This window comes from Coregonus clupeaformis, chromosome 17, assembly GCF_020615455.1.
Source record: "Coregonus clupeaformis isolate EN_2021a chromosome 17, ASM2061545v1, whole genome shotgun sequence".
NCBI classification, from domain to species: Eukaryota; Metazoa; Chordata; class Actinopteri; order Salmoniformes; family Salmonidae; genus Coregonus; species Coregonus clupeaformis.
Genome location: NC_059208.1, coordinates 2,330,468 through 2,353,083, shown reverse-complemented (window position 1 = coordinate 2,353,083; position 22,616 = coordinate 2,330,468). Strand labels below are relative to the sequence as shown.

The window sequence follows — 22,616 nt, the reverse complement described above, 5'->3', positions numbered from 1 at the left end:
GCTATAAAAAGCTGCTGCTGTACAGTCAACATGACAGACTGTTCTCTGCAGTGATAACCAGAGTAGAGAGGTTTTAATGGTTATTACGGTTACACCAACACTCACCTGTGGAATCATGCATATGTCTATGGATGAACCGTCAGAAACATACACACACACACACACGCACGCACGGATAGTCCTCTCTCAGCCCAAAGCACATGATTTTACTCAAAAACAGTAGGTCCAGATAGCCTTTATTCAGATAGACATTTTCCCCACTCCTCTCTCCATTACTGTGTTGTACACACCAAGGTTATAATAGTAAACAAAAACTGAAACAAAAATTAAATACAACAATTGAAAAACAATTGAGCAAACTGATATAAAGTAATGAAGAAAAATGTTTGAAAAACTAAAACTATACTGAAACTATTATCTTTGACTGCAAAAAAAACTAAAATATAATTAAAACCATCATGAATTATGTTCAGTTGCAAACGTTTCTCTCTGCCAACAAGAATGGTGTGAACAGTTTGAACAGTTTTGGGTCGCATGGATTGCAAGGTGGGGGTTTGTTACTACGCCAATAAATAACAATATCCATCTGGATCTTTTCCACCTAGGAAATTTGTGTGACCGGACCTTCTCAAATAGTCCTTGAGTACCCCTGCTATAGTCTTCCAACACATACATGGCTCCTAGCCTCCCACACATAAGGCTACTTTCTGTCCCTGACACTAAAACTGAAACGGAAAATAATAGAAAAACGAAATATAAATGTTTTTTATCGAACTGAAACGGAATAAAAACGAGTAAATCAAGTCTGAAAACTAATGGAAACTAAACTGAATTTGAAAAAAAATCAAAAAAGTAATAGAAATAAAATCTAATAGAAAATCACCAAACTATAATAACCTTGGTACACACTCAGATATTCATTTCCACTGGGCTTGTCAAACTGTTAACACCAAGGGTTCAACTGAGCGATGTTTAGGTGGTGGAACTGTCTCCAACATTGGTTGTTTTTCCATGGTCATTTCTACTCTTTACTGCATGCAGTCTTTCTCCCATTCTAAAGTGATGGAACCCTTTTCATTTAACCCTTGGCTAGCTAGCATCTTCACTGATATCAGGCTACATCAAAAACATAATGGAGTATCTGTACAAAAAAACTGTCAGAGGGAAACAGTGAACTAAAGTCTCTGAGCAACAATCTACACAATTATAGCAAGCAGCTTGAAAAGGAGTGTTTGAACCATCACACACAGTGCACAGCCAGTCAAGACACACCAGCTGGGAATGGGCAGTCTAAATTCTAAATACAGACTCAATTCATTAACAGGGGAAATAAGTTATTGAGCTGAATGAGCGCATGATTATGGTGAGACCAGGTAGTATTTATAACATATGCATACAACCAATCAAAGTAAATATAACAATTAAACAAACACTGTTTCTAGAGAATGGCATCCGTTTCTCCCTGCAAGGCTTTCTTCTGGTTGTCCTTCTTTATGCGATGGAAAGCGATGACCAGGACCAGGGCTATGGAGGAAGTGACATCACCCGTCAACAACAGTCAAACATTTATATTGGAAACCCAGAACTAAAATCCTGCGTAAATGCATTAGATACTCGATTAGTCTGTCCACGAGAGATTAGTCAAAAATAACAACAAAAACAATCAACAACAACAAAATGTTTTATGTTACAGCTAGGTCTTAGTTCCTCGATTGTACCATTCCTCCCTCTTCTCTTAAAGTGCGGTACACATCAACAACACCAGTGAACAACAGGGCCTGTTACTCACCGATGAATCCGACAGTTCCAGCCAGGATTCCAACGGTGGTGGGCATTCCTAACACCCCTGCATGAACGTCCGGCTCGGTGAAACAGTATCCCAGCTCTGTACAGTTACACACTCGCACTGTAGGGAGAACACACACGTCAGAGACAAATACACATTGCTAGAAGACACCCACTCACAGCTACACAGTGGTGTGTGTGTGATATGTGCTATTACACACACCTGGCTGTAACCACTCACCCTCAAACTTCTGTGTGATGCCCATGCCAGCGTTGTCTTTGATGTTGATGGGGATTAGGAATGTTTTGTCCTCGCTGGGAGATTTCTTCAGGGTCAGTTTAGCAGACGTACCTACAGGAAACCAAGGGAAGAGACACAATCCCACATCAGCACGGGAGGACATTACTAGACAGGATCTCTAGGAGATGTAGTCTTGTCTAACAAATGTGTACCGTCCACAGTGCTTAGGTCCCAGTTGGGGGACTTCTTGCCCTGGGCCAGGCTGAATGTGAAAGGTGCTCCGAAGGGGTCTGCGTCTGCGTCCAGGGCCGTCAGGACTATAGGCTGGGGCTTCTTCACACAGATGAAAGCCTGGTTCTCTGTCAGCTTGGGGACATTGTCATTCACATCCAGCAGCCTCACAGACACCTCGCGCTCTGAGGACAGCTCTGGATTGGCTGGGGGTGGAGAGGGGGAGAGATGTTATTCATTATGGATATTCTCTAACTTGGACTCAAACTGAGTTTGTGGGTCAAAAAAAGTATCTGAAATATACATATGTGTGTTCTTCACCTTTCTCGAAGGCGACAACAGTAAAGTGGAAGGCCTCCACCGTCTCTCTGTCCAGCACGGCTTTATTCTTTATCTTTATCTCTCCAGTAGCAGGATCAATCTCCAACCAACCCTTAGTGTCTCCCTCCATCTTGAACCTACAATGCACACACACACACTGTCAGAGCCATAACACACACACACACACACACACACACCATCAGTCCCTCTCATCATGTGATTACAGTATCTCTTTGCCCTCTGGGTCCTTGGCGTTTATTTTGAGCAACGTAGCTCCCTCCTTGGTGTCCTCTGGCACCGCGACATCCAGAATGTCCATGGCAAACACTGGAGCCTCATCAACGTCAATGATCGCCAACGAGACGACGGCGGAGGACTCAGCACCGTACTCCAGACCATTCACCAGGGGTTCTGTGTTTCGAGCATCAATCTGTAGCGTATAGGAAGAAGCAGCCTCATAGTTCAGAGGCTGGAGAGAGAGGGGGGAGGGAGGGAGAGGGAGGGGTGAGGGAGGGAGAGGGAGGGGGAGGGAGGAAGAGGGAGGGGGAGGAAGGGAGGGTGGAGGAAGGAAAGAGAAGGCGGAGGGAGAGGGGGAGGGAGGGAGGCAGATAGGGGAGGAAGGAAAGAGAGAGGGGGAGGGAGAGGGGGAGGGGAGGCAGATGGGGGAGGAAGGAAAGAGAGAGGGGGGAGGGAGGGAGAGGGAGGGGGAGGGAGGAAGAGGGAGGGGGAGGAAGGGAGGGTGGAGGAAGGAAAGAGAAGGCGTAGGGAGAGGGGGGAGGGAGGGAGGGAGGCAGATAGGGGAGGAAGGAAAGAGAGAGGGGGAGGGAGAGGGGGAGGGAGGGAGGCAGATGGGGAGGAAGGAAAGAGAGAGGGGGAGGGAGGGAGGCAGATGGGGAGGAAGGAAAGAGAGAGGGGGAGGGAGAGGGGGAGGGAGGGAGGCAGATGGGGGAGGAAGGGAGAGAGAGGGGGGAGGAAGGGAGGGTGGAGGAAGGAAAGAGAGAGGGAGGAAGGAAAGAGAGAGGGGGAGAGAGAGGGGGAGGGAGGGAGGCAGATGGGGGAGGAAGGGAGAGAGAGAGATCTGTGAGCATAATGGACAAAATGGAAGCGTTTGTGTGGGTTTGTTTCAGGCTGCTGGTGGAAGTTTCCCTTAATAATCAATACAACCATAGATCTAGGATCAGTTTACCATCTTTATCATCACCTATCAAAATCTGACCTTCCATAGGTGTCTTCCAGTATGAAGTTACCTTGGCAACAACAAGCCTGCCCTCCCCATTGTCGTCTGTCTCCATGGCGAAAACTCCATCTTCGTTGCCCGCGGTTATGTGGAACTCGATGCGGGAGCTTCCTGTTCCAGGGTCGTCAGCGTCTGTGGCTTTTACCGTCAGGAGGGTGTGGCCTACAGCTGTGTCTTCAGACAGGTTGTGACTACCATACTACAAAGCAACAGCAAAAGACAGAGAGAGAGAGAGAGAGAGAGAGAGAGAGAGAGAGAGAGAGAGAGAGAGAGAGAGAGAGAGAGAGAGAGAGAGAGAGAGAGAGAATGAGAGAGAGACAGAGATAGTGAGTGAGAGAGTGAATGAATGAGAGAGAGAGAGAGAGAGAGAGAGAGAGAGAGAGAGAGAGAGAGTATTAAAGGTCACAGGTTAACAACCCATACCAACTAAAGCATCTATGAAACTCAGGTGTCTCAGGTATGTCTCAGGTGTGTGTCTCAGGTATGTGTCTCAGGTATGTCTCGTGTGTGTCTCAGGTATGTCTCAGGTGTGTGTCTCAGGTATGTGTCTCAGGTATGTCTCGTGTGTGTCTCAGGTATGTCTCAGGTGTGTGTCTCAGGTATGTCTCAGGTATGTCTCAGGTGTGTGTCTCAGGTATGTCTCAGGTGTGTGTCTCAGGTATGTCTCAGGTGTGTGTCTCAGGTATGTCTCAGGTATGTCTCAGGTGTGTGTCTCAGGTATGTCTCAGGTGTGTGTGTCAGGTGTGTGTCTCAGGTGTGTGTCTCAGGTATGTCTCACGTCATTCATCTCGAAGATGGGGAGCTCATTGTTGATGTCGATGACCTTGATGAGGACCTTACATTCTGTGCTGAAACCTGACAAAGACACACAACAGTATGTGAGGGACCATGGAAGCAAACACGTGTCTGTGCTGTTCAAACTTTTAGGCCAAGGTCAAGTGTGTGTGTGCGTGCCTGTGTGTGTGCGTGCATGTACCTGGGTCGTTTACTCTGACAGTGAGGTGGTACTCTGTTGCGTCTCTGCGTTGGAGCATCTGCTTGGCCTGGATGCGACCGCTGATGCCATCGATGGTAAAGACGGAGGAAGGGGTTTGGGACACCAGTGAATAGGAGAGCAGTGCGTTGGGTGTGTTGATGTCATCAGCGTCATGCACCATCAGATCTCCAATTGGACTGCCTGGAACCCAGAGGAACCAATCACACAGGTTATATGAGTTACTATTAGAATGCTTCAGCTCTGAGCACAATAAACTATGTTTTCCCACGTTCACATACCTTTGATACAACAACACAGTCCTAACATCAGTCTCAACACAGTCCTAACATCAGTCACAACACATTCCTAACATCTGTCTCAACACAGTCCTAACATCAGTCACAACATAGTCCTAACATCAAAGTCACAAGATATGAGACTTTTCACACATTTATAGAAAGGTATGTGGACACCTGCTCGTCGAACATCTCATTCCAAAATGGGAAGGCTTTCCACTAGATGTTGGAACATTGCTGCGGGGACTTGCTTCCATTCAGCCACAAGAGCATTAGTGAGGTTGGGCACTGATGTTGGGCGATTAGGCCTGGCTCGCAGTCGGCATTCCAATTAATCCCAAAGGTGTTTGATGGGGTTGAGGTCAGGGCTCTGTGCAGGCCAGTCAAGTTCTTCCACACCGATCTCGTCAAATCATTTCTGTATGGACCTCGCTTTATGCACGGGGGCATTGTCATGCTGAAACAGGAAAGGGCCTTCCCCAAACTGTTGCCACAAAGTTGGAAGCATAGAATCGTCTAGAATGTCATTGTATGCTGTAGCGTTAAGATTTCGGGCATAGCCCGAACCATGGACAGGAGCAGTTGTTGCTCCTAGACGTTTCCACTTCACAATAACAGCACTTACAGTTGACCGGGGCAGCTCTAGCAGGGCATAACTTTGACTAACAGACTTGTTGGAAAGGTGGCATCCTATGACGGTGTTTGTCTATGGAGATTGCATGGCTGTGTGCTCGTTTTTTTTTTACACCTGTCACGAACTGGTGTGGCTGAAATCCACTAATTTTAAGGGGTGTCCATATACTTTTGGACACCCCCCATATAGTGTATCACACGTCCCCAACCTATCACACACACATCCAGTAGTTAGTTACCTATGGGTTCGTTCTCCTGCACTTCAAACACTCTGAGTTCCTCCTCACAGATTGGAGGGTTATCATTCACATCCTCCACCACCACCTGCACCTCCAGGGGAGGGTCTACCTCGTTACCATGGCTATCCTCAGCAAACACCACCAGGATGTACTGGAACACACATACACACAGTGATTTTGATGTGAACTATCCAGTGGACAGTACTCCATTAAATAATACTGCTTGGAATAGTGATTGTGATGAGGATGTCTAGCTGGTTACCATGGCCTTGTCCTCTCTGTCCAGCTCCTCAGTCAGCAGAATGTCTCCTTCCTCCGTGACATTGAAGGGGAACATCAGCTCCCGCTCTTTCTGTACCAGCCTGTAGAGGGCACTGGGATCATTAGACTGGACCTGCAGGGAGACAGTTAGACAGTCAGACAGTCAGACAGACAGACAGACAGACAGACAGACAGACAGACAGACAAATTTAGATATGTTATGTATCTTAACTGCTGTATATGTAACATTTTTGCTTAAATTATACAGTGATGTCAATAGGAGATCACATTTAAGGTATGCATGCTGATTATGTGTTTTCTAAACAGTCTCCTTAGGTCCTTAGTGTTTTCTAAACAGCCTCATTAGGTCCTTAGTGTTTTCTAAACAGTCTCCTTAGGTCCTTAGTGTTTTCTAAACAGTCTCCTTAGGTCCTTAGTGTTTTCTAAACAGTCTCCTTAGGTCCTTAGTGTTTTCTAAACAATCTCCTTAGGTCCTTAGGGTTTTCTAAACAGTCTCCTTAGGTCCTTAGTGTTTTCTAAACAGACTCCTTAGTTAGGTACTGGTACACCTATAGTGATTGTGTGAGTGTGATCTCCACCCCTGCCGTACCTTGCCGATGGGCATGGGGTATATTCCTTTCAACTGTTCTCTGAGGTTGATTGGTCCAGGATTGACCCACAGGTTCTCCTGCACAGCAATTTTAACCCTCGCGTTACCGTTGAGAGCGTTCACTGACTCCCCGCCCATGTCCTCCACACGCACAATCAGTGTGAAGTCTGGGTCTTCCAGAGGGTTCAGCCTCCGAGACTCTACAGCCACAGAGGAAGAGACAGGACCATTCACAGTCAATACACAGGCACAACCGAAGAAGACAGGCCCAAATTGTGTCCCATTTCCCAAATGGCACATGTATGTCTCAGGTGTGTGTTTTTGACTATCGCTCTATATGTCTATGGATGAACTGGCCAAAAGTAATGCACTACACGGGAATATCTGAGCGTGACCTCGGGTCAGAGGTGAGAGGTCAGGCTGCTCTGGCAGTGGCCACAGCTGAACTCACCAGCAGTATGTAGAGGAGGTTCTGTTCAGCAGCCTCTCAATCACACCACTAACACCTCTTAATCAGCCTTAATCACTTCTCAATCTATCTAGCCCTCGCTCTCTATCCCTCTCTCTCTCTCTCTCTCTCTCTCTCTCTCTCTCTCTCTCTCTCTCTCTCTCTCTCTCTCTCTCTCTCTCTCTCTCTCTCTCTCTCTCTCTCTCTCTCTCTCTCTCTCTCTCTCTCTCTCTCTCTCTCTCTCTCTCTCTCTCTCTCTCTCTCTCTCTCTCTCTCTCTCTCTTGCTCTCTATCCTTTGCTCTCTCTCTCTCTCTCTCTCTCTCTCTCTCTCTCTCTCTCTCTCTCTCTCTATCCTTTGCTCTCTCTCTCTCTTTATCCTCTCTCTCTCTCTCTCTCTCTCTCTCTGCTCTCTATCCTTTGCTTCTCTCTCTCTTCCCCTCTTTTCCTTCTCTCTCTCTCTTATCTCTCTCTCTCTCTCTCTCTCTCTCTCTCTCTCTCTCTCTCTCTCTCTCTCTCTCTCTCTCTCTCTCTCTCTCTCTCTCTCTCTCTCTCTCTCTCTCTCTCTCTCTCTCTCGGACCATCTTGGTCAGGCTTACCTGACAATAGGGATTTTAGAGTTTCATCTAAAACTACTAGTAAGTACAGTGAAGCACACACAGACCTGCTCTCTGTACACAGCTGTAGAAGGGGTTGAGTTCATAAGGGATGTCATCTGTGGGGGTGCAGTAATCATCAAACTTCTTCTTCAGAGAATCACTAAAGTCCCCTCCTCTGGAATGAACAACACCTTCCCTGGCCTTCAGCAGACGCTCTCCTGCAGGAACACACATACACACACAGCTGGAATCAGTAATATAATCACATGGTACATGTGGTCAATCTGACACCAAGCATGTGTTAATCTGATGTGTTAATCTGGAGCATGAGAGTTTAGTTGTAGTAATCTGGACTGGTGTGAGACTACAGATGCAGAACTCACAGATTACCACTCATACAGGATGAGATTAGAGACCACAACATCTGGGATGATCTATGTGTGTGCACTTTGGGGCTCTCCGTGAGTGTGTGTGTGTGTGTGGGTGTTTGTGTGTGTGTGTGTGTGTGTGTGTCTGTGTGTTACCCTCGGTAGTAGTAGAAATATCTCCTGTGTTGCTGTTGATCTGGAAGAACAGTGTGTTGTCTCTGTTGGGGATCTGGGAGACCAGGGTGTAACTCAGATGGGCGTTGGGAGACTCTGGGTCGTCCAGGTCAGTAGCAAACACACGCACAAATGGAACACCTGCAACACACACACACATAATGAACACGCAGACAGACAGAGAAACAGACAGACGGACAGACAGTTAGACAGATAGACAGAGAGCGTGACGGACAGACAGACGGACGGACAGAGTGACAGACAGACCTGCGGGGGTACGTTCCTTGACGATGCCGATGTAGTCAGTCTGGTTGAAGGAGGGCGCGTGGTTGTTGACGTCCAATACGTTGATGGTGATGCTGACTGGACCTTCTACTGGTTCTGAACCCACTAAGGCCTCCAGCTACAACACAACAACAACAACAACATGAAGCTGGGATGTGTGTGTGGGTCTGTACAAAATATAATTGTGTATGTGTGTGCATGCAGATACTTGTCAGATCTGGGAATCGACCAGCTATCCGACTGTGTGTTACCTCTACAGTGTGTGTATGTCTGTGTGTTACCTCTACAGTGTGTGTGTCTGTGTGTTACCTCTACAGTGTGTGTATGTCTGTGTGTTACCTCTACAGTGTGTGTGTCTGTGTGTTACCTCTACAGTGTGTGTATGTCTGTGTGTTACCTCTACAGTGTGTGTATGTCTGTGTGTTACCTCTACAGTGTGTGTATGTCTGTGTGTTACCTCTACAGTGTGTGTATGTCTGTGTGTTACCTCTACAGTGTGTGTATGTCTGTGTGTTACCTCTACAGTGTGTGTATGTCTGTGTGTTACCTCTACAGTGTGTGTATGTCTGTGTGTTACCTCTACAGTGTGTGTGTCTGTGTGTTACCTCTACAGTGTGTGTGTCTGTGTGTTACCTCTACAGTGTGTGTATGTCTGTGTGTTACCTCTACAGTGTGTGTATGTCTGTGTGTTACCTCTACAGTGTGTGTGTCTGTGTGTTACCTCTACAGTGTGTGTATGTCTGTGTGTTACCTCTACAGTGTGTGTATGTCTGTGTGTTACCTCTACAGTGTGTGTATGTCTGTGTGTTACCTCTACAGTGTGTGTATGTCTGTGTGTGTGCCCTACAAGCTCTCACAGTCTCACGTCAGAATTAGACATTCATCCATGTTTCTCAAACATCACATTTTGAAGTTGTTCCAAATGTCAAATTTGGAAGTGTTTAAGGTTAAGTTTAGGCATTAAGTCCGAACTTTTAAGGTTAGGGTTAAGCTTAGGTATTAACTCCAAATTCTTAAGGTTAGACATTAACTCTGAATGGTTAAGGTAAGGGTTAAGGTTTGGGATAGGCATAAAATGAAAATATCAAAAACAACTTTCTATCGCTGGATTTGAACATGCAACCTTTTGAATCAGAGGCAGATGCTTAGGCCCATCCGCCATCCCTGTCCACAACACCAAAACCTACTTGAAGGTAACAGCGCTCACTGTTGCCTCTGGTGGGAAGTTTCCACATCATCTCCTGACGTCCTCAGACATGGATGGACGTCAAATACTGACTTGTATCACGGGTGTGTTAACTACTACAGCGTGTGGTCTGTGTATGTTAACTACTATAGTGTGGGTCTGTGTATGTTAACTACTATAGTGTGGGTCTGTGTATGTTAACTACTATAGTGTGGGTCTGTGTATGTTAACTACTATAGTGTGGGTCTGTGTATGTTAACTACTATAGTGTGGGTCTGTGTATGTTAACTACTATAGTGTGGGTCTGTGTATGTTAACTACTATAGTGTGGGTCTGTGTATGTTAACTACTATAGTGTGGGTCTGTGTATGTTAACTACTATAGTGTGGGTCTGTGTATGTTAACTACTATAGTGTGGGTCTGTGTATGTTAACTACTATAGTGTGGGTCTGTGTATGTTAACTACTATAGTGTGGGTCTGTGTATGTTAACTACTATAGTGTGGGTCTGTGTATGTTAACTACTATAGTGTGGGTCTGTGTATGTTAACTACTATAGTGTGGGTCTGTGTATGTTAACTACTATAGTGTGGGTCTGCGTATGTTAACTACTATAGTGTGGGTCTGTGTATGTTAACTACTATAGTGTGGGTCTGTGTATGTTAACTACTATAGTGTGGGTCTGTGTATGTTAACTACTATAGTGTGGGTCTGTATATGTTAACTACTATAGTGTGGGTCTGTGTATGTTAACTACTATAGTGTGTGGTCTGTTTGTGTGTGTTAACTTCTACAGTGTGTGTCTGTGTGTGTTAACTTCTACAGTGTGTGTGTGTGTGTTAACTTCTACAGTGTGTGTCTGTGTGTGTTACCTCTAGTGTGTGTCTGTATGTGTTACCTCTAGAGTGTGTGTCTGTGTGTGTTACCTCTAGAGTGTGTGTCTGTGTGTGTTACCTCTAGAGTGTGTGTCTGTGTGTGTTACCTCTAGAGTGTGTGTCTGTGTGTGTTACCTCTAGAGTGTGTGTCTGTGTGTGTTACCTCTAGAGTGTGTGTCTGTGTGTGTTACCTCTAGAGTGTGTGTCTGTATGTGTTACCTCTAGAGTGTGTGTCTGTGTGTGTTACCTCTAGAGTGTGTGTCTGTGTGTGTTACCTCTAGAGTGTGTGTCTGTGTGTGTTACCTCTAGAGTGTGTGTCTGTGTGTGTTACCTCTAGAGTGTGTGTCTGTGTGTGTTACCTCTAGAGTGTGTGTCTGTGTGTGTTACCTCTAGAGTGTGTGTCTGTGTGTGTTACCTCTAGAGTGTGTGTCTGTGTGTGTTACCTCTAGAGTGTGTGTCTGTGTGTGTTACCTCTAGAGTGTGTGTCTGTGTGTGGGCCCAGTCCAGGGCCTGTTCCAGGTAGAGCCAGCCGTCCTCTGAGATGCTGATCTTTCCTTCAGTCTCTCCTGTCAATCTGAACCCATCAACCTCGAGGTGGGACGCTTGGAACTGCGGACGGAGAGAGAATGGATTAATACAAAGACAAGAAATGAAGGGGACAGGTGTGTGTTTTACCTGGTAGAGGGCGTAGGGTACAGGTGTTCCCTCTGGTACGTCTAGAACCTTGTTCTCCAGTGGTCCCTTCTCCAGGCCTTTCCCAGCAGCCTATCACAACACACGTGATAAATATACAGTAGACCAGTGTTCCTCATTGAACAGCCCCAGAGTTGCACATTTTTGCACCAGCCCAGTACTTGCACTCCTGATTCAGTCACTCAACTATAAATGAACACCTTGATTAGTTGAAACAGGTGTGCCAGTATTCGGCTGTAATGAAAATGTAAAACCCTTGGGATTCTCAAGGACAAACACTATAGCATGCAGTAGATGTTCTCTCTCTCCTTGCAGAAGGACAGTTACTCATTGACTCTACAGATTTACACTGAAGGAGACTGTCTGGCCTGCGTGAGCCTGTGCGTCTGTCCCTCATTCAATCTTTCAATACGCTAATAAGTCACAGAGGGCGGCACAACGCCCTGTGGCATGTTTCCATGCCAACCAGAGCCAAAGCTCACACAGCAGTAACAAACCGGAACAGAACCCAGAGAAGTCTCACTCCTCAGACAGTTACAGTCAAATATGAATGTAAGAGTTAATGCATGCAGAGTAATACAGTATAACGTTAAATATTTGAGGTTGTAATGAACTCACGGTGGCGATGAGGAGGCTGAGCAGCAGCAGGTGCATTGTGGGATGTGCCATGATGAGCTTCAGTGACGAGACTCTGAGAGGAGGAAGATGGGAGAGAGAGGAGGGGGTGGATATGGAGGAGGAGTAGAATACACAGAGGTAGACTGTAATAAAGCCTTTGTCAATGAGAGGTTGTGTAGGTCAGGGTTTCCCAAACTCGTCCCTGGGGCCCCCCTGGGTGCACGTTTTTTTCCCTAGCACTACACAGCTGATTCAAATAATCAAAGCTTGATGATGAGTCGTTATTTGAATCAGCTGTGTAGAGTTAGAGCAACAACCAAAACGTGCACCCAGGGGGGCCCCAGGTCCAAGTTTGGGCAACCCTGGTCTAGGTGTGTGTGTGTGTGTGTGTGTGTGTGTGTGTGTGTGTGTGTGTGTGTGTGTGTGTGTGTGTGTGTGTGTGTGTGTGTGTGTGTGTGTGCGTGCGTGCGTGCGTGCGTGTGTGTGTGTATGGGTCCACCAGTGGTGAGAAGTGGTTCGTTTTTCAGCACCTTCCCTTCCCTGGTAGTAGAGTCTGTTACTGATTCCCCTGAAGGACTAGAGACAAGGGCTCTCTCTTACTATCACTAACATGGATCCACTAAGGGAGTGTACTGTAGTCCAACTATCCCCTGCCAGGGCCACACTATCTCTCTCTCTATCAGACAGACTTTGAGCTGATGGGGAAGTCAATGGCCTTCATGTGTAGGACTCCTCCAACTCAACCAGATAGCCCCGCCCCCTGGATAGAAACTGAAAGTTGGTTTGAGCCAGCGGCAGCCATGACTGACCATACATGGACGTTTAAAGCTCTAGGGGCAGAGAGGGGACAGGTAGCCAGGTTATCTAGTGTAAGTATTCCCTTTTGAAGATGACTGGACGACCACCACCCCCCTCCCCCTCCAGACGTGACTCATTCGTTAGTGAAAGGTCACTCGGGTGTGCGACCCCCCATGACCTAACAGTGACCTCAGAGCCTGAAATAACAGCTTAGGGCGGGGGAACAGAGAGAGTAAAAATACCCTAAAGGTGTGTGTGTATTACTGTAGATTGAAATAGTGTCAGTCAGTGAGCCCCTCCTTGCTCCAACAGCAGCAGTCATACAGAGACAGAGACAGATATGAGGAACAGAATAAATCTACTGAGAGCCAATGCTTATCTCTACTGACACTCCTTCACTATAAACACTTTCATGAGGATTCACAACACACACACAACCACACACCTGTCAACTTTAGAAATATATATATCACAGGAGGTTGGTGGCACCTTAATTGGGGAGGACGGGCTCATGGTAATGACTGGAGCGGAGTCAGTGGAATGGTATGAAATACGTTAAACTCATTGTTTCCAGGTGTTTGATGCCATTCCATTTGCTCCGTTCCGGTCATTATTATGAGCCAGAACAGACACAACCATAACCTCAGCCTTCTGATGTACACGTCTCCATGACAGGCTAAAGGACACTAACAAGGAAAGGACATTCTGTTATGTACAACGAGAACAGAGTGGATATAACACACCTCAACAGGAAGTGCATCTGTACAGTGTGTGTTTGTGTTTTACCTGTTTTTCTAACTGTGTCAGTGTGTCCAGTACGTGTGAGTCTATAGCGTGTCCAGTACATGTGAGTCTATGTGTATGACCCAGTCTTGTAGAGGGCAGAGAGAGGTGATAGGTGTATATTAAGAGTGTGAAGGTGACTTTGAGGCTTGCCGCTGCAGATGACCTTTGCTTCGCTCGCAGCACGATACGCTCTACCTGACAATGCATTTAATTTTCCCTACCACAGGGGGCTGCTGAGGGGAGGATTGCTCATAATAATGGCTGGAATGGAGTGAATGGTATCAAACACATAGAAACCATGTGTTTGATGTGTTCGATAACATTCCATTTATTCCATGTCCTCCCCAATTAAGGTGCCATCGGTCGCCTGTGGTCCCTACATAGAACTCCCATTACCTGTCTCACTATCTAGCTACTGCTCGAATCTTATCTACTACCTTCTCCTAAAACACAAACTCTCTTCTGTTAGTCACCTGTTACATCTCTCTCCCGCTGGCTCTCTGCACTCTCTATGTCTCCAGGAGTTCTGTCCCTGCTGACTGACTGACTGACTGACACAGGCCAGCATTGCCATTACTAATCATGCACAACACATGGGGATCAGAACACAGCAAACCAGCACTCCCAGACAAGCACAAGATGGAGGACTAAAGGAAACACACTACTCTGAGATGTTGCGACATGTCTCCGTTGTAAAACAGATTCATCTCAACCCTTAGAATGCATTTTTCAAACTTTGTGTGAGGCCTGCTCTAGGCCTCTCTAGAAGGCCAACACTGAGTGACCTTTGGTGTCTTTCTGCCCTCAAGACAAGACCAGACCAGACTGATCAAAGCCAGGCCCCTGTGTCTGACCCAGAAACCAGACCCCAGAGGCTCCAGAGGCCCCAGGACAGTGGTGTTCAATAACACAGACTTCAAGCTGCCATATATACACACAAACTCACACACAAACACACACACTGGCCAACACCCCACACACACACAGGCCCTGGAAAAGTCAAGTCAAGATCACTACACACACCCAACAGAAATCCCCTAACGGAAAATGCTCAATATTAAACACACATATACAAAACAGAAGTAACCAACAGATACAGGCTTCAACTCAACATTGATGACACAGAAAAAGACAGAGAGAGAGAGGGAATGAAAGAGGGAGCGAAGAAGAGGGAGAGACATACCTTGCTTAAGAGTTCCAGGGTCACTCCTTGGACTGTAGTGTGATCGCTACAGCCCCATCCAGCCTGGTCAAACGTTAACTCAACATTAACATGCAACACTTTATTGAACCTAATCATTGTCTAATCTCCCCGCCCCGACAGCAGGCCCAGCCAATAGAGAAGCAGGGGGACAGGAGAAGTGAGTGTAACTAAGGGATGTAATAAATTAATATAACATTAATATAATATAGTATAACATGAACATCACAGAATGTCAACCATGAACAGGACACAGGAACAAAAGTACTGTACTGTACTGGACTGTACTTTGAAATTAATGTATGAATATTCAGTGCTAAGCCCCTATTAGAGTTCCTCCTGTTACTACAGGCCTTAGGCTCATCTCTGTAGAACCATACAACTGGCTACTGGACTCATCACCACACAGAACCAGCAGGCAGACTGAACAATCTGTAAGGGTGGAGGTGGAGGTGGGGATTACAAAGGACTGGAAAAGTTTCTCACTCACAACGGACTTTAACCTTTGACTTTATGAACTGCTTCCTGTCTGAGAATGTCTAGTAGTAAGCTGTTTAGAGGAGCTTAGCTCAGACACAGATATGACTGCTTCTCACACAGAGTGACACACCTCTGACAGGTCCCCTGTAATAATGAACTGATACAGTGTGCTGATTGGTGGAATGAGGAACTGTTTCCTAAATAGTCAGACAGGCCAGTTCATCTTGAGTCACCTCTAAAGACTAGGTTGTATTTACAGTTGCTGACTTGGTGTTGTGTACTTGGCATCAGTAATAGTGCTGCCAATGATGATGAGGATGATGAGGATGAAGGTATTCATCTCCCTGATGACTCGTTCAGTAGGTGATCGATAATCGATAATTGTCTACTTTGATCAATCAGAGTGGTAAAGTACTGAAACAAGCTTCGGATATCAACCTAATTTACCTTGCCTCTGAGATAAGGAACACAAATACACACGCATGCACACACACATACACTAGGGGCGTAGCCAGAAATTAGTTGGTGGGTAGGCCTGCATTTTATTGTTTTTGCTCAATCTGATTGGGTGGGCCTGGCAGGGCCTGGCTCCCCATTGGGTGGGCCTGGCAGGGCCTGGCTCCCCAGTGGGTGGGCCTGGCAGGGCCTGGCTCCCCAGTGGGTGGGCCTGGCAGGGCCTGGTTCCCCAGTAGGTGGGCCTGGCAGGGCCTGGCTACCCAGTGGGTGGGCCTAGTAGGCCTGGCTACCCAGTGGGTGGGCCTGGCAGGACCTGGATCCCCAGTGGGTGGGCCTGGCAGGGCCTGGTTCCCCAGTGGGTGGGCCTGGCAGGGCCTGGTTCCCCAGTGGGTGGGCCTGGCAGGGCCTGGTTCCCCAGTGGGTGGGCCTGGCAGTTCCTTGCTTCCCCAGTGGGTGGTCCTGGCAGGGCCTGGCTCCCCAGTGGGTGGGCCTGTGTCCACCCCGGCCCACCCATGCCTACGCCCCTGACACAAACATAGACAGACAAATGAAAATTTTGTCAGGCTGCTATTTAACCACTTCCTAGTTCTTGACTCCTCCTCCAGGATGTTACCTTGGCAACTCACTTACTTCTCACAATCTGAGATGCCACTGTACAAGACGTGTCTGTGTCCAGTTTCTCTTCATCAATTGAAGGACTGTTTCTAAAGGCAGCCCTCTCCAGGCAGTCATTCATACAGACATGGCTCTCTCTTTCCCTGCTGGCTTCAATCTCGTGACAGATTTAGCTGGACCCCAAACACACACTGGCTGAAGGTAGCCTAATTATCCCTCTCTCACACACGCTACTGCCCTGGCACCAATCCCAGGTCTCTAGGGGGTCAGTGCCAATCATCCTGGTGGAAACACACACACTGTGGAGTTATCTCTGAGGGGAGGATAACTGCTCTGTGTCACCTGCTGAGTCATGTTCCAATAGCATGTTTGTGTGTGTGATGTTATTGGAGTCTAGCAGGACAAAGACAACAAGTGAACAAAATGACATTTTAAAGAAAATATGGATTTTATTCCACAGCTAAACAAAACCAATGGAAAATATCCACACGTAGCAAAACATACACAATATAAGCAGTGCAGATTGTCAGTTCTCAATTGGAAAGATATGACTATGTACAAAACCACAGACATACAAACACCTTGTTGTCAGACTGAAAACTGCCCTGGTAACCTAGTTAAAGCAGAGAGAGAGAGAGGAGAGAGTGAGAGATGAATAAAGGACAGGAATTAACATATCTCATGACCCTAAAAGGATTAGAGCTCACTAATGATCTGGCACCTCTCTCTCTTTTCCTTTTTCAGTGTCAGAACACTGCATGTCCATTGGTTGATTCTCCAGACCGTCACAGAGGCTGGCGAATGGGGTGAAAGTTTTGAGGGGTCAGTCTAATGTAGACTGCAGTAGGGGCGGGGCTGTATGTGTGTGCGTGTGTCCTGGGTCTCAGAGCACTGAAAGGTCATGGCAGGATTTGGACTTCAGACGGAACGCGGCGTTGGCATTGTTCTTGGCCACCATCTTGTCCAGGAGGCGTTTGGCCTTCTTGGGTATGCTGTCGCAGCGTGTGTGTGAGTATGTGTGTCTGCGGCGGTCGTTGTTCTCCTTGGTGTCTCTGCGTAGTCGTAGCTGCTGTACGATGCCATGGAAGGCTGGCCAGACGTTGTGTTGCATCGCTGCTGACGTCTCGATGAACTTACAGTCAAACACTGCGGCACACGCACGACCCTCTGGAGACAAAAACAGTCCCACACAGTCAGACAGCTGCCGAGAAACTCAGAAACACACTCACTATCAAACACCATAGCTCACCCACAGCCCTCTGTAACACATACACATGTGCATGCATGCACACACACACCAAGCCTGTGCCTCTAATCTCACCGGTAATTGACACCTCTCTGCGGCGGACCAGGTCACACTTGTTTCCCACCAGGATGATTGGCGTGTGGTGGGCGGGGCGGTGTTGGCGGAGGGATATACGCAGCTCTGAGGCTTGCAGGAAGGAGGACCGGTCAGTTATAGAGTAGACCAGCAGGTACGCATCACCTGTCTGGATACACTGGTCCTGAGACGACCCTCCCTCATCCTGAAGGGAACACAAAATAGAGACTAGGTTAGAGCTGTGATATGTAAACACACTGTTAGAGTATGGCAAAAACACACACACAGCAAGACAGAGTTGAGACTAGGCCTACAGACTAGAGTTTAATCAAGTAACCATAAGAAGCTTCTCTCTTTACCTCTGAGTCCCAGTTGTCCACTAGAGTGACTGTGGCTTTCTCTCCATCCACTGTGATTGTCTGCTCACACACCTCATCTAAAGCACAAACCAATCACTGTGTTAAGAAGCACTTTCACAACCAACATCGACATTTAGATTCATACAAATATAATTGTTAAAGCACCGTACTTTTATATTGATGTAAGATGGATGCGTAAAAAGGAGCCCAAGTGGATGTTTCCCTATGTGCTCATTACACACAAAAACATTAAATACATCCATCCCTAATTTATAATATTGGCCTACCCTATAAAACATATTTTCCTTACTATCAAGCACATTGTAATTCATTCACCTCCATAGAGCTCGACCTCGTCACTGTCCATGCTGTCCATCGCTCCAGCGAAGATGCTGGCAATCGCGGATTTACCGACCCCTCTGGCGCCCAGCAGCACCACGCGAAACGGTCTCGAGCTACCCCCGGTATTCCCGGTAGATTCAGTGGAGATGAAGGAGTCTGTGGAGTCTGAAGAGGCCCAGCTGTAGCGGCTCCCATCCGATTCCCCGGCGGAGTTCGTACAGGATTTGGAGCGGGACAAGCAGGCTGGAGGCGCGAGGCTGTCTGAGAGGTGGCTCCCGGTATCACTGATGCTCCACCGGTGGAGTTGGTGCTGCAGCCGCAGACTGTGTCGTCGCATGCTCAACAGCATGATGATAAGATAATAAAATAAATCTAACTAATAAAACTCGGCCTTTAAAAATAAAGGTGCGCTGAAAAAACACCCTTGGACTGGACTATACGACAAATAATGGAATAGATGTGAATCTCCACAGTATTCTCAGAAAGTTAAATAAATCCTACAAGTCCATAATTAAATGAAATGGATGAAGACTGGATACAACCAAATGTCCAAACTCATGAATAAGAGTTCATCAAATGCTACGAGCAAATGTCAGAAGTTGTCCCACATCGGTGGAAGTCACGCATTAGTGCCGGTAGACAGTTAAATCCTCGAGAGGGGAGAGAGAAGAAGAGGCTGTTTGGTTGTTGAGGTCTCTGACCACTGTGAGCGCGAGTAATCCCGTAAATCGGTCTCTCTCTAATGTTATTATGGGATTTCATCCGCGGCGAGATTTATATAAAGGAGGGCTCAGCGCGAGAGAGGGTTTCCTTGACGTCAAGTCTGTGTCCCCTCCCTTACCCGTGTGCATTCTCACGGCTCGGGCCAGTGGTGTTGAGGGGGTCTGGCCCTCCCACCCAGAGGCAGCAGTGGATAAGTGGAGATGTGTGTCTCCACATGTGTACTGTATGCCTGCCTATATGTTCCTGATACTATAGAGGCTGAGCAGGGACATATCATAACAGCCTGGTCTCATAGACTAGACATAACATAGTAAACGTAAATCCGGGACAACCAAATTAGTATAGTAGTAGTATGATATGTTATGTTTGGTATGGTTACATAAGACAGAAGGTTATAAAGATGCACTATGCAGAAATCGGTCCGCCATTACCTGGTTGCAAAAATTCTAACAGTTCGCATAATTTCAGTTTATGTGACAAAACAAGCACATATAGTGTAAAGAATCATTGTACAATCTAAACCGCTGTGAAATATATTTTCCGCAACCAAAAATATTTCATTTTCAGGTGTTTGAAGCTGGTGTACAAAACCGAAAGTAAAAGAGACCTGGTGACTGAGACGGCCATGGAATATGGTTTACATCGTTTTCATGCTCATCAAACCATTCAGTGACCACTCATGCCCTGTGGATGGGTAGCTATGGTAGCCAAAATAATGGGCAACTGGGCATTTTTCTACATGTCCCTAAGCATGATGGGGTGTTAATTGCTTAATTAACTCAGAAACCACACCTGTGTGGAAGCACCTGTTTTCAATATACTTTGTATCCCTCATTTACTCAAGTGTTTCCATTATTTTGTTAGTTACCTGTAGATTTATGAAGGATTTTTCCGGACAGACATTTGTGTTTCCACCTCCACGGCCGCCTCCAGTAACTCACTGGGCTATGGCCTCAGCGGACCTGCTCTGACTTGGGGCCAAGGCGAGGCCGCTGGGGTCTTTTCGGGGTTTCTTTTACATAACAATGGCTAACTGTGAACATGCATTAACATCCAGGGTTAACACTTTCTCACAATGCAACTGTTTTGACTATGCAGAAGTTGTTGATTCTCCGCTTCACAAGTCTCTAGTGTCACCCTGGGTGATGGAAACACACTTCCCAAAAAAGAACAGTAGAGCTTACATTAACATAATCACTGGTTACACTCTGGTGCTGCATGGAAAAGGTAATAAAAAGCGATGCATTTGAGTGACAGAAGGCCCCAGTCCTTATTCCTCTGGGCAGAGGCGTCATGCCCATAAGGACCACAAGGGCACGTGCCCCCTCAGATTTGTCCTGTTTAAAAAAATTTAAATTAAAATAAAAGGATATGTTGTTGTTTCTCTGTAATACTACTAGCCACATAGCAATTTTATGAAGTTGGCTTTAGCTAGCCTCATAGCTAGCTACCAATAGCCATTTCAGGCTGTCAAGTAAGAGTAGTGCATTTGGAAAGTATTCAGACCCCTTGACTTTTCCACATTTTGTTACGTTACAGCCTTATTCTAAAATGGATGAAATTGTTTTTTTCTCTCACCAATCTACACACGATACCCCATAATAACAAAGCAAACATGTTTATTTACTTTTGGCAGTGATTACAGCCTTGAGTCTTATTGGGTATGACGCTACAAGCTTGGCACACCTGTATTTGGGGAGTTTCTCTCATTCTTCTCTGCAGATCATCTCAAGCTCTGTCGGGTTGGATGGGGAGTGTCGCTGCACAGCTATTTTCAGGTCTCTCCAGAGATGTTCGATCGGGTTCAAGTCCGGGCTCTGGCTGGGCCACTCAAGGACATTCAGAGACTTGTCCCGAAGCCACTCCTGCGTTGTCTTGGCTGTGTGCTTAGGGTCGTTGTCTTGTTGGAAGGTGAACCTTCACCCCAGTCTGAGGTCCTGAGCGCCCTGGAGCAAGTTTTCATCAAGGATCTCTCGGTACTTTGCACCGTTCATCTTCCCTCAAACCTGACTAGTCTCCCAGTCCCTGCCCCTGAAAAACATCCCCCCAGCATGATGCTGCCACTACCATCCTTCACCGTAGGGATGGTGCCAGGTTTCCTCCAGACGTGACCCTTGGCATTCAGGCCAAAGAGTTCAATCTTGGTTTCATCAGACCAGAGAATCTTGTTTCTCATGGTCTGAGAGTCCTTTAGGTGCCTTTTGGCAAACTTCAAGCGGGCTGTCTTGTGTCTTTTACTGAGGAGTGGCTTCTGTCTGGCCATTCTACCATAAAGGCCTGATTGGTGGAGTGCTGCAGAGATGGTTGTCCTTCTGGAAGGTTCTCCCATCTCCACAGAGGAACTCTGGAGCTCTGTCAGAGTGACCATCGGGTTCTTGGTCACCTCCCTGACCAAGGCCCTTCTCCCCCGATTGCTTAGTTTGGCCAAGCAGCCAGCTCTAGGATGAGTCTTGGTGGTTCCAAACTTCTTCCATTTAAGAATGATGGCCACTGTGTTCTTGGGGACCTTCAATGCTGTCTCTGAGCTCTACGGAGAATTCCTTCGACCTCATGGCTTGGTTTTTGCTCTGACATGCACTGTCAACTGTGGGACCTTATATAGACAGGTGGGTGCCTTTCCAAATCATGTCCAATCAATTGAATTTACCACAGGTGGACTCCAGTCAAGTTGTAGAAATATCTCAAGGATGATCAATGGAAAAAGGATGCACATGAGCTCAATTTCGATTCTCATAGCAAAGGGTCTGAATACTTTATATTAGGGGTGTAACGATTCGTTTTAACAACGATTCGATTTGTATCACGATTCGTGGTTGTCGATACGATTCAAGGACGATATTGGTTCATTTAGAACGATACGATCCGAAACGATTCAGTGACTTGAAATCGATTCAGTAACCTTTTAGCCAAAAATTCAACCAGTGTGACTGAAATAAATACCTGGATACTGGACAGTGCAGGTGAAGTTTCCTAGATTCCTGTTTCTTGTAAGGACCGCAATGGTGGCTTGATAATTTCTCGCTCGTCGGCTTCTCCTCTGTCGTCCGCCATGCTATGTTTTGTTGTCTTTGCGCCTTTGCGCTGCTGCTGGCGCGGGGCGATGACGTCACGGATAGGCAGACTGAATCGAGTAATGTTTAAAGCCTTTATCATTAAAAGTGCTAAGAAAAAACATCCATATAAAGTCTGACGTGCTTAAATCCAATGGGTTATTTCCTAGTATCGATACAATCGATTTATTACATTTTAAAACGATGTTAGATTGATATATGTTGTCCAAAAGGCCAACTCGCCGAGCACAGATCGATGTAGTTGGATCATAGGAATATAAATCGATACATCGATGTAGTAGATGGATCGTTACACCCCTACTTTATATATATATATATTTTTGGGGGGTTACAGTCTTGTCCCATCACTGCAACTCCCGTACAGACTCGGGAGAGGCGAAGGTTGAGAGCC

General features: G+C 46.6%; 2 protein-coding genes across 3 annotated transcripts; both read right to left on the bottom strand.

Moving 5' to 3' along the window:
- Window positions 1–219: 219 nt before the first annotated feature.
- On the bottom strand, window positions 220–22,114 carry LOC121543243 (cadherin-17). 2 transcript variants are annotated; one of them, XM_045226017.1, is made up of 19 exons: window positions 22,095–22,114; window positions 12,074–12,146; window positions 11,438–11,527; window positions 11,234–11,371; window positions 8,685–8,820; window positions 8,400–8,558; window positions 7,941–8,093; window positions 6,831–7,030; window positions 6,222–6,353; window positions 5,960–6,110; window positions 4,792–4,992; window positions 4,594–4,670; window positions 3,826–4,014; window positions 2,803–3,047; window positions 2,579–2,715; window positions 2,239–2,463; window positions 2,027–2,137; window positions 1,790–1,906; window positions 220–1,524 (listed from the first exon to the last, which is right to left on the bottom strand). In XM_045226017.1, exons 2-19 carry the CDS (start codon window positions 12,122–12,124, stop codon window positions 1,439–1,441), a joined length of 2,598 nt encoding a protein of 865 aa, XP_045081952.1. In that variant the 5' UTR covers window positions 12,125–12,146; window positions 22,095–22,114; the 3' UTR covers window positions 220–1,438. The 2 variants fall into 2 exon arrangements, with proteins under 2 accessions (XP_045081952.1, XP_045081951.1); XM_045226016.1 differs by lacking the exon at window positions 22,095–22,114 and adding an exon at window positions 14,841–14,913.
- LOC121543245 (GTP-binding protein GEM-like) lies at window positions 16,834–19,497 on the bottom strand. Its single transcript, XM_041853001.1, has 4 exons — window positions 18,426–19,497; window positions 18,090–18,166; window positions 17,731–17,935; window positions 16,834–17,576 (listed from the first exon to the last, which is right to left on the bottom strand). The coding sequence occupies exons 1-4, from the start codon at window positions 18,778–18,780 to the stop codon at window positions 17,293–17,295; spliced, it is 921 nt and encodes a 306-aa protein (XP_041708935.1). The 5' UTR covers window positions 18,781–19,497; the 3' UTR covers window positions 16,834–17,292.
- Window positions 22,115–22,616: the final 502 nt, after the last annotated feature.

Bases quoted from the DNA above. Each gene is read 5' to 3' on its own strand.
- LOC121543243 (XM_045226017.1), bottom strand. From the start codon at position 12,124: ATGGCACATCCCACAATGCACCTGCTGCTGCTCAGCCTCCTCATCGCC. The intron at 7,031-7,940 runs GTCTGTGTGTGC...CTGTGGCTGTAG, and splicing joins CAGCTGTGTACAGAGAGCAG to AGTCTCGGAGGCTGAACCCT. The intron at 4,671-4,791 runs GTACATGCACGC...TGTCTTTGTCAG, and splicing joins TGTCAGAGTAAACGACCCAG to GTTTCAGCACAGAATGTAAG.
- LOC121543245 (XM_041853001.1), bottom strand. From the start codon at position 18,780: ATGCTGTTGAGCATGCGACGACACAGTCTGCGGCTGCAGCACCAACTC. The intron at 18,167-18,425 runs GTGAATGAATTA...TTTGTGCTTTAG, and splicing joins CGAGGTCGAGCTCTATGGAG to ATGAGGTGTGTGAGCAGACA. The intron at 17,577-17,730 runs GTGAGATTAGAG...TTTTGTCTCCAG, and splicing joins CAGAGAGGTGTCAATTACCG to AGGGTCGTGCGTGTGCCGCA.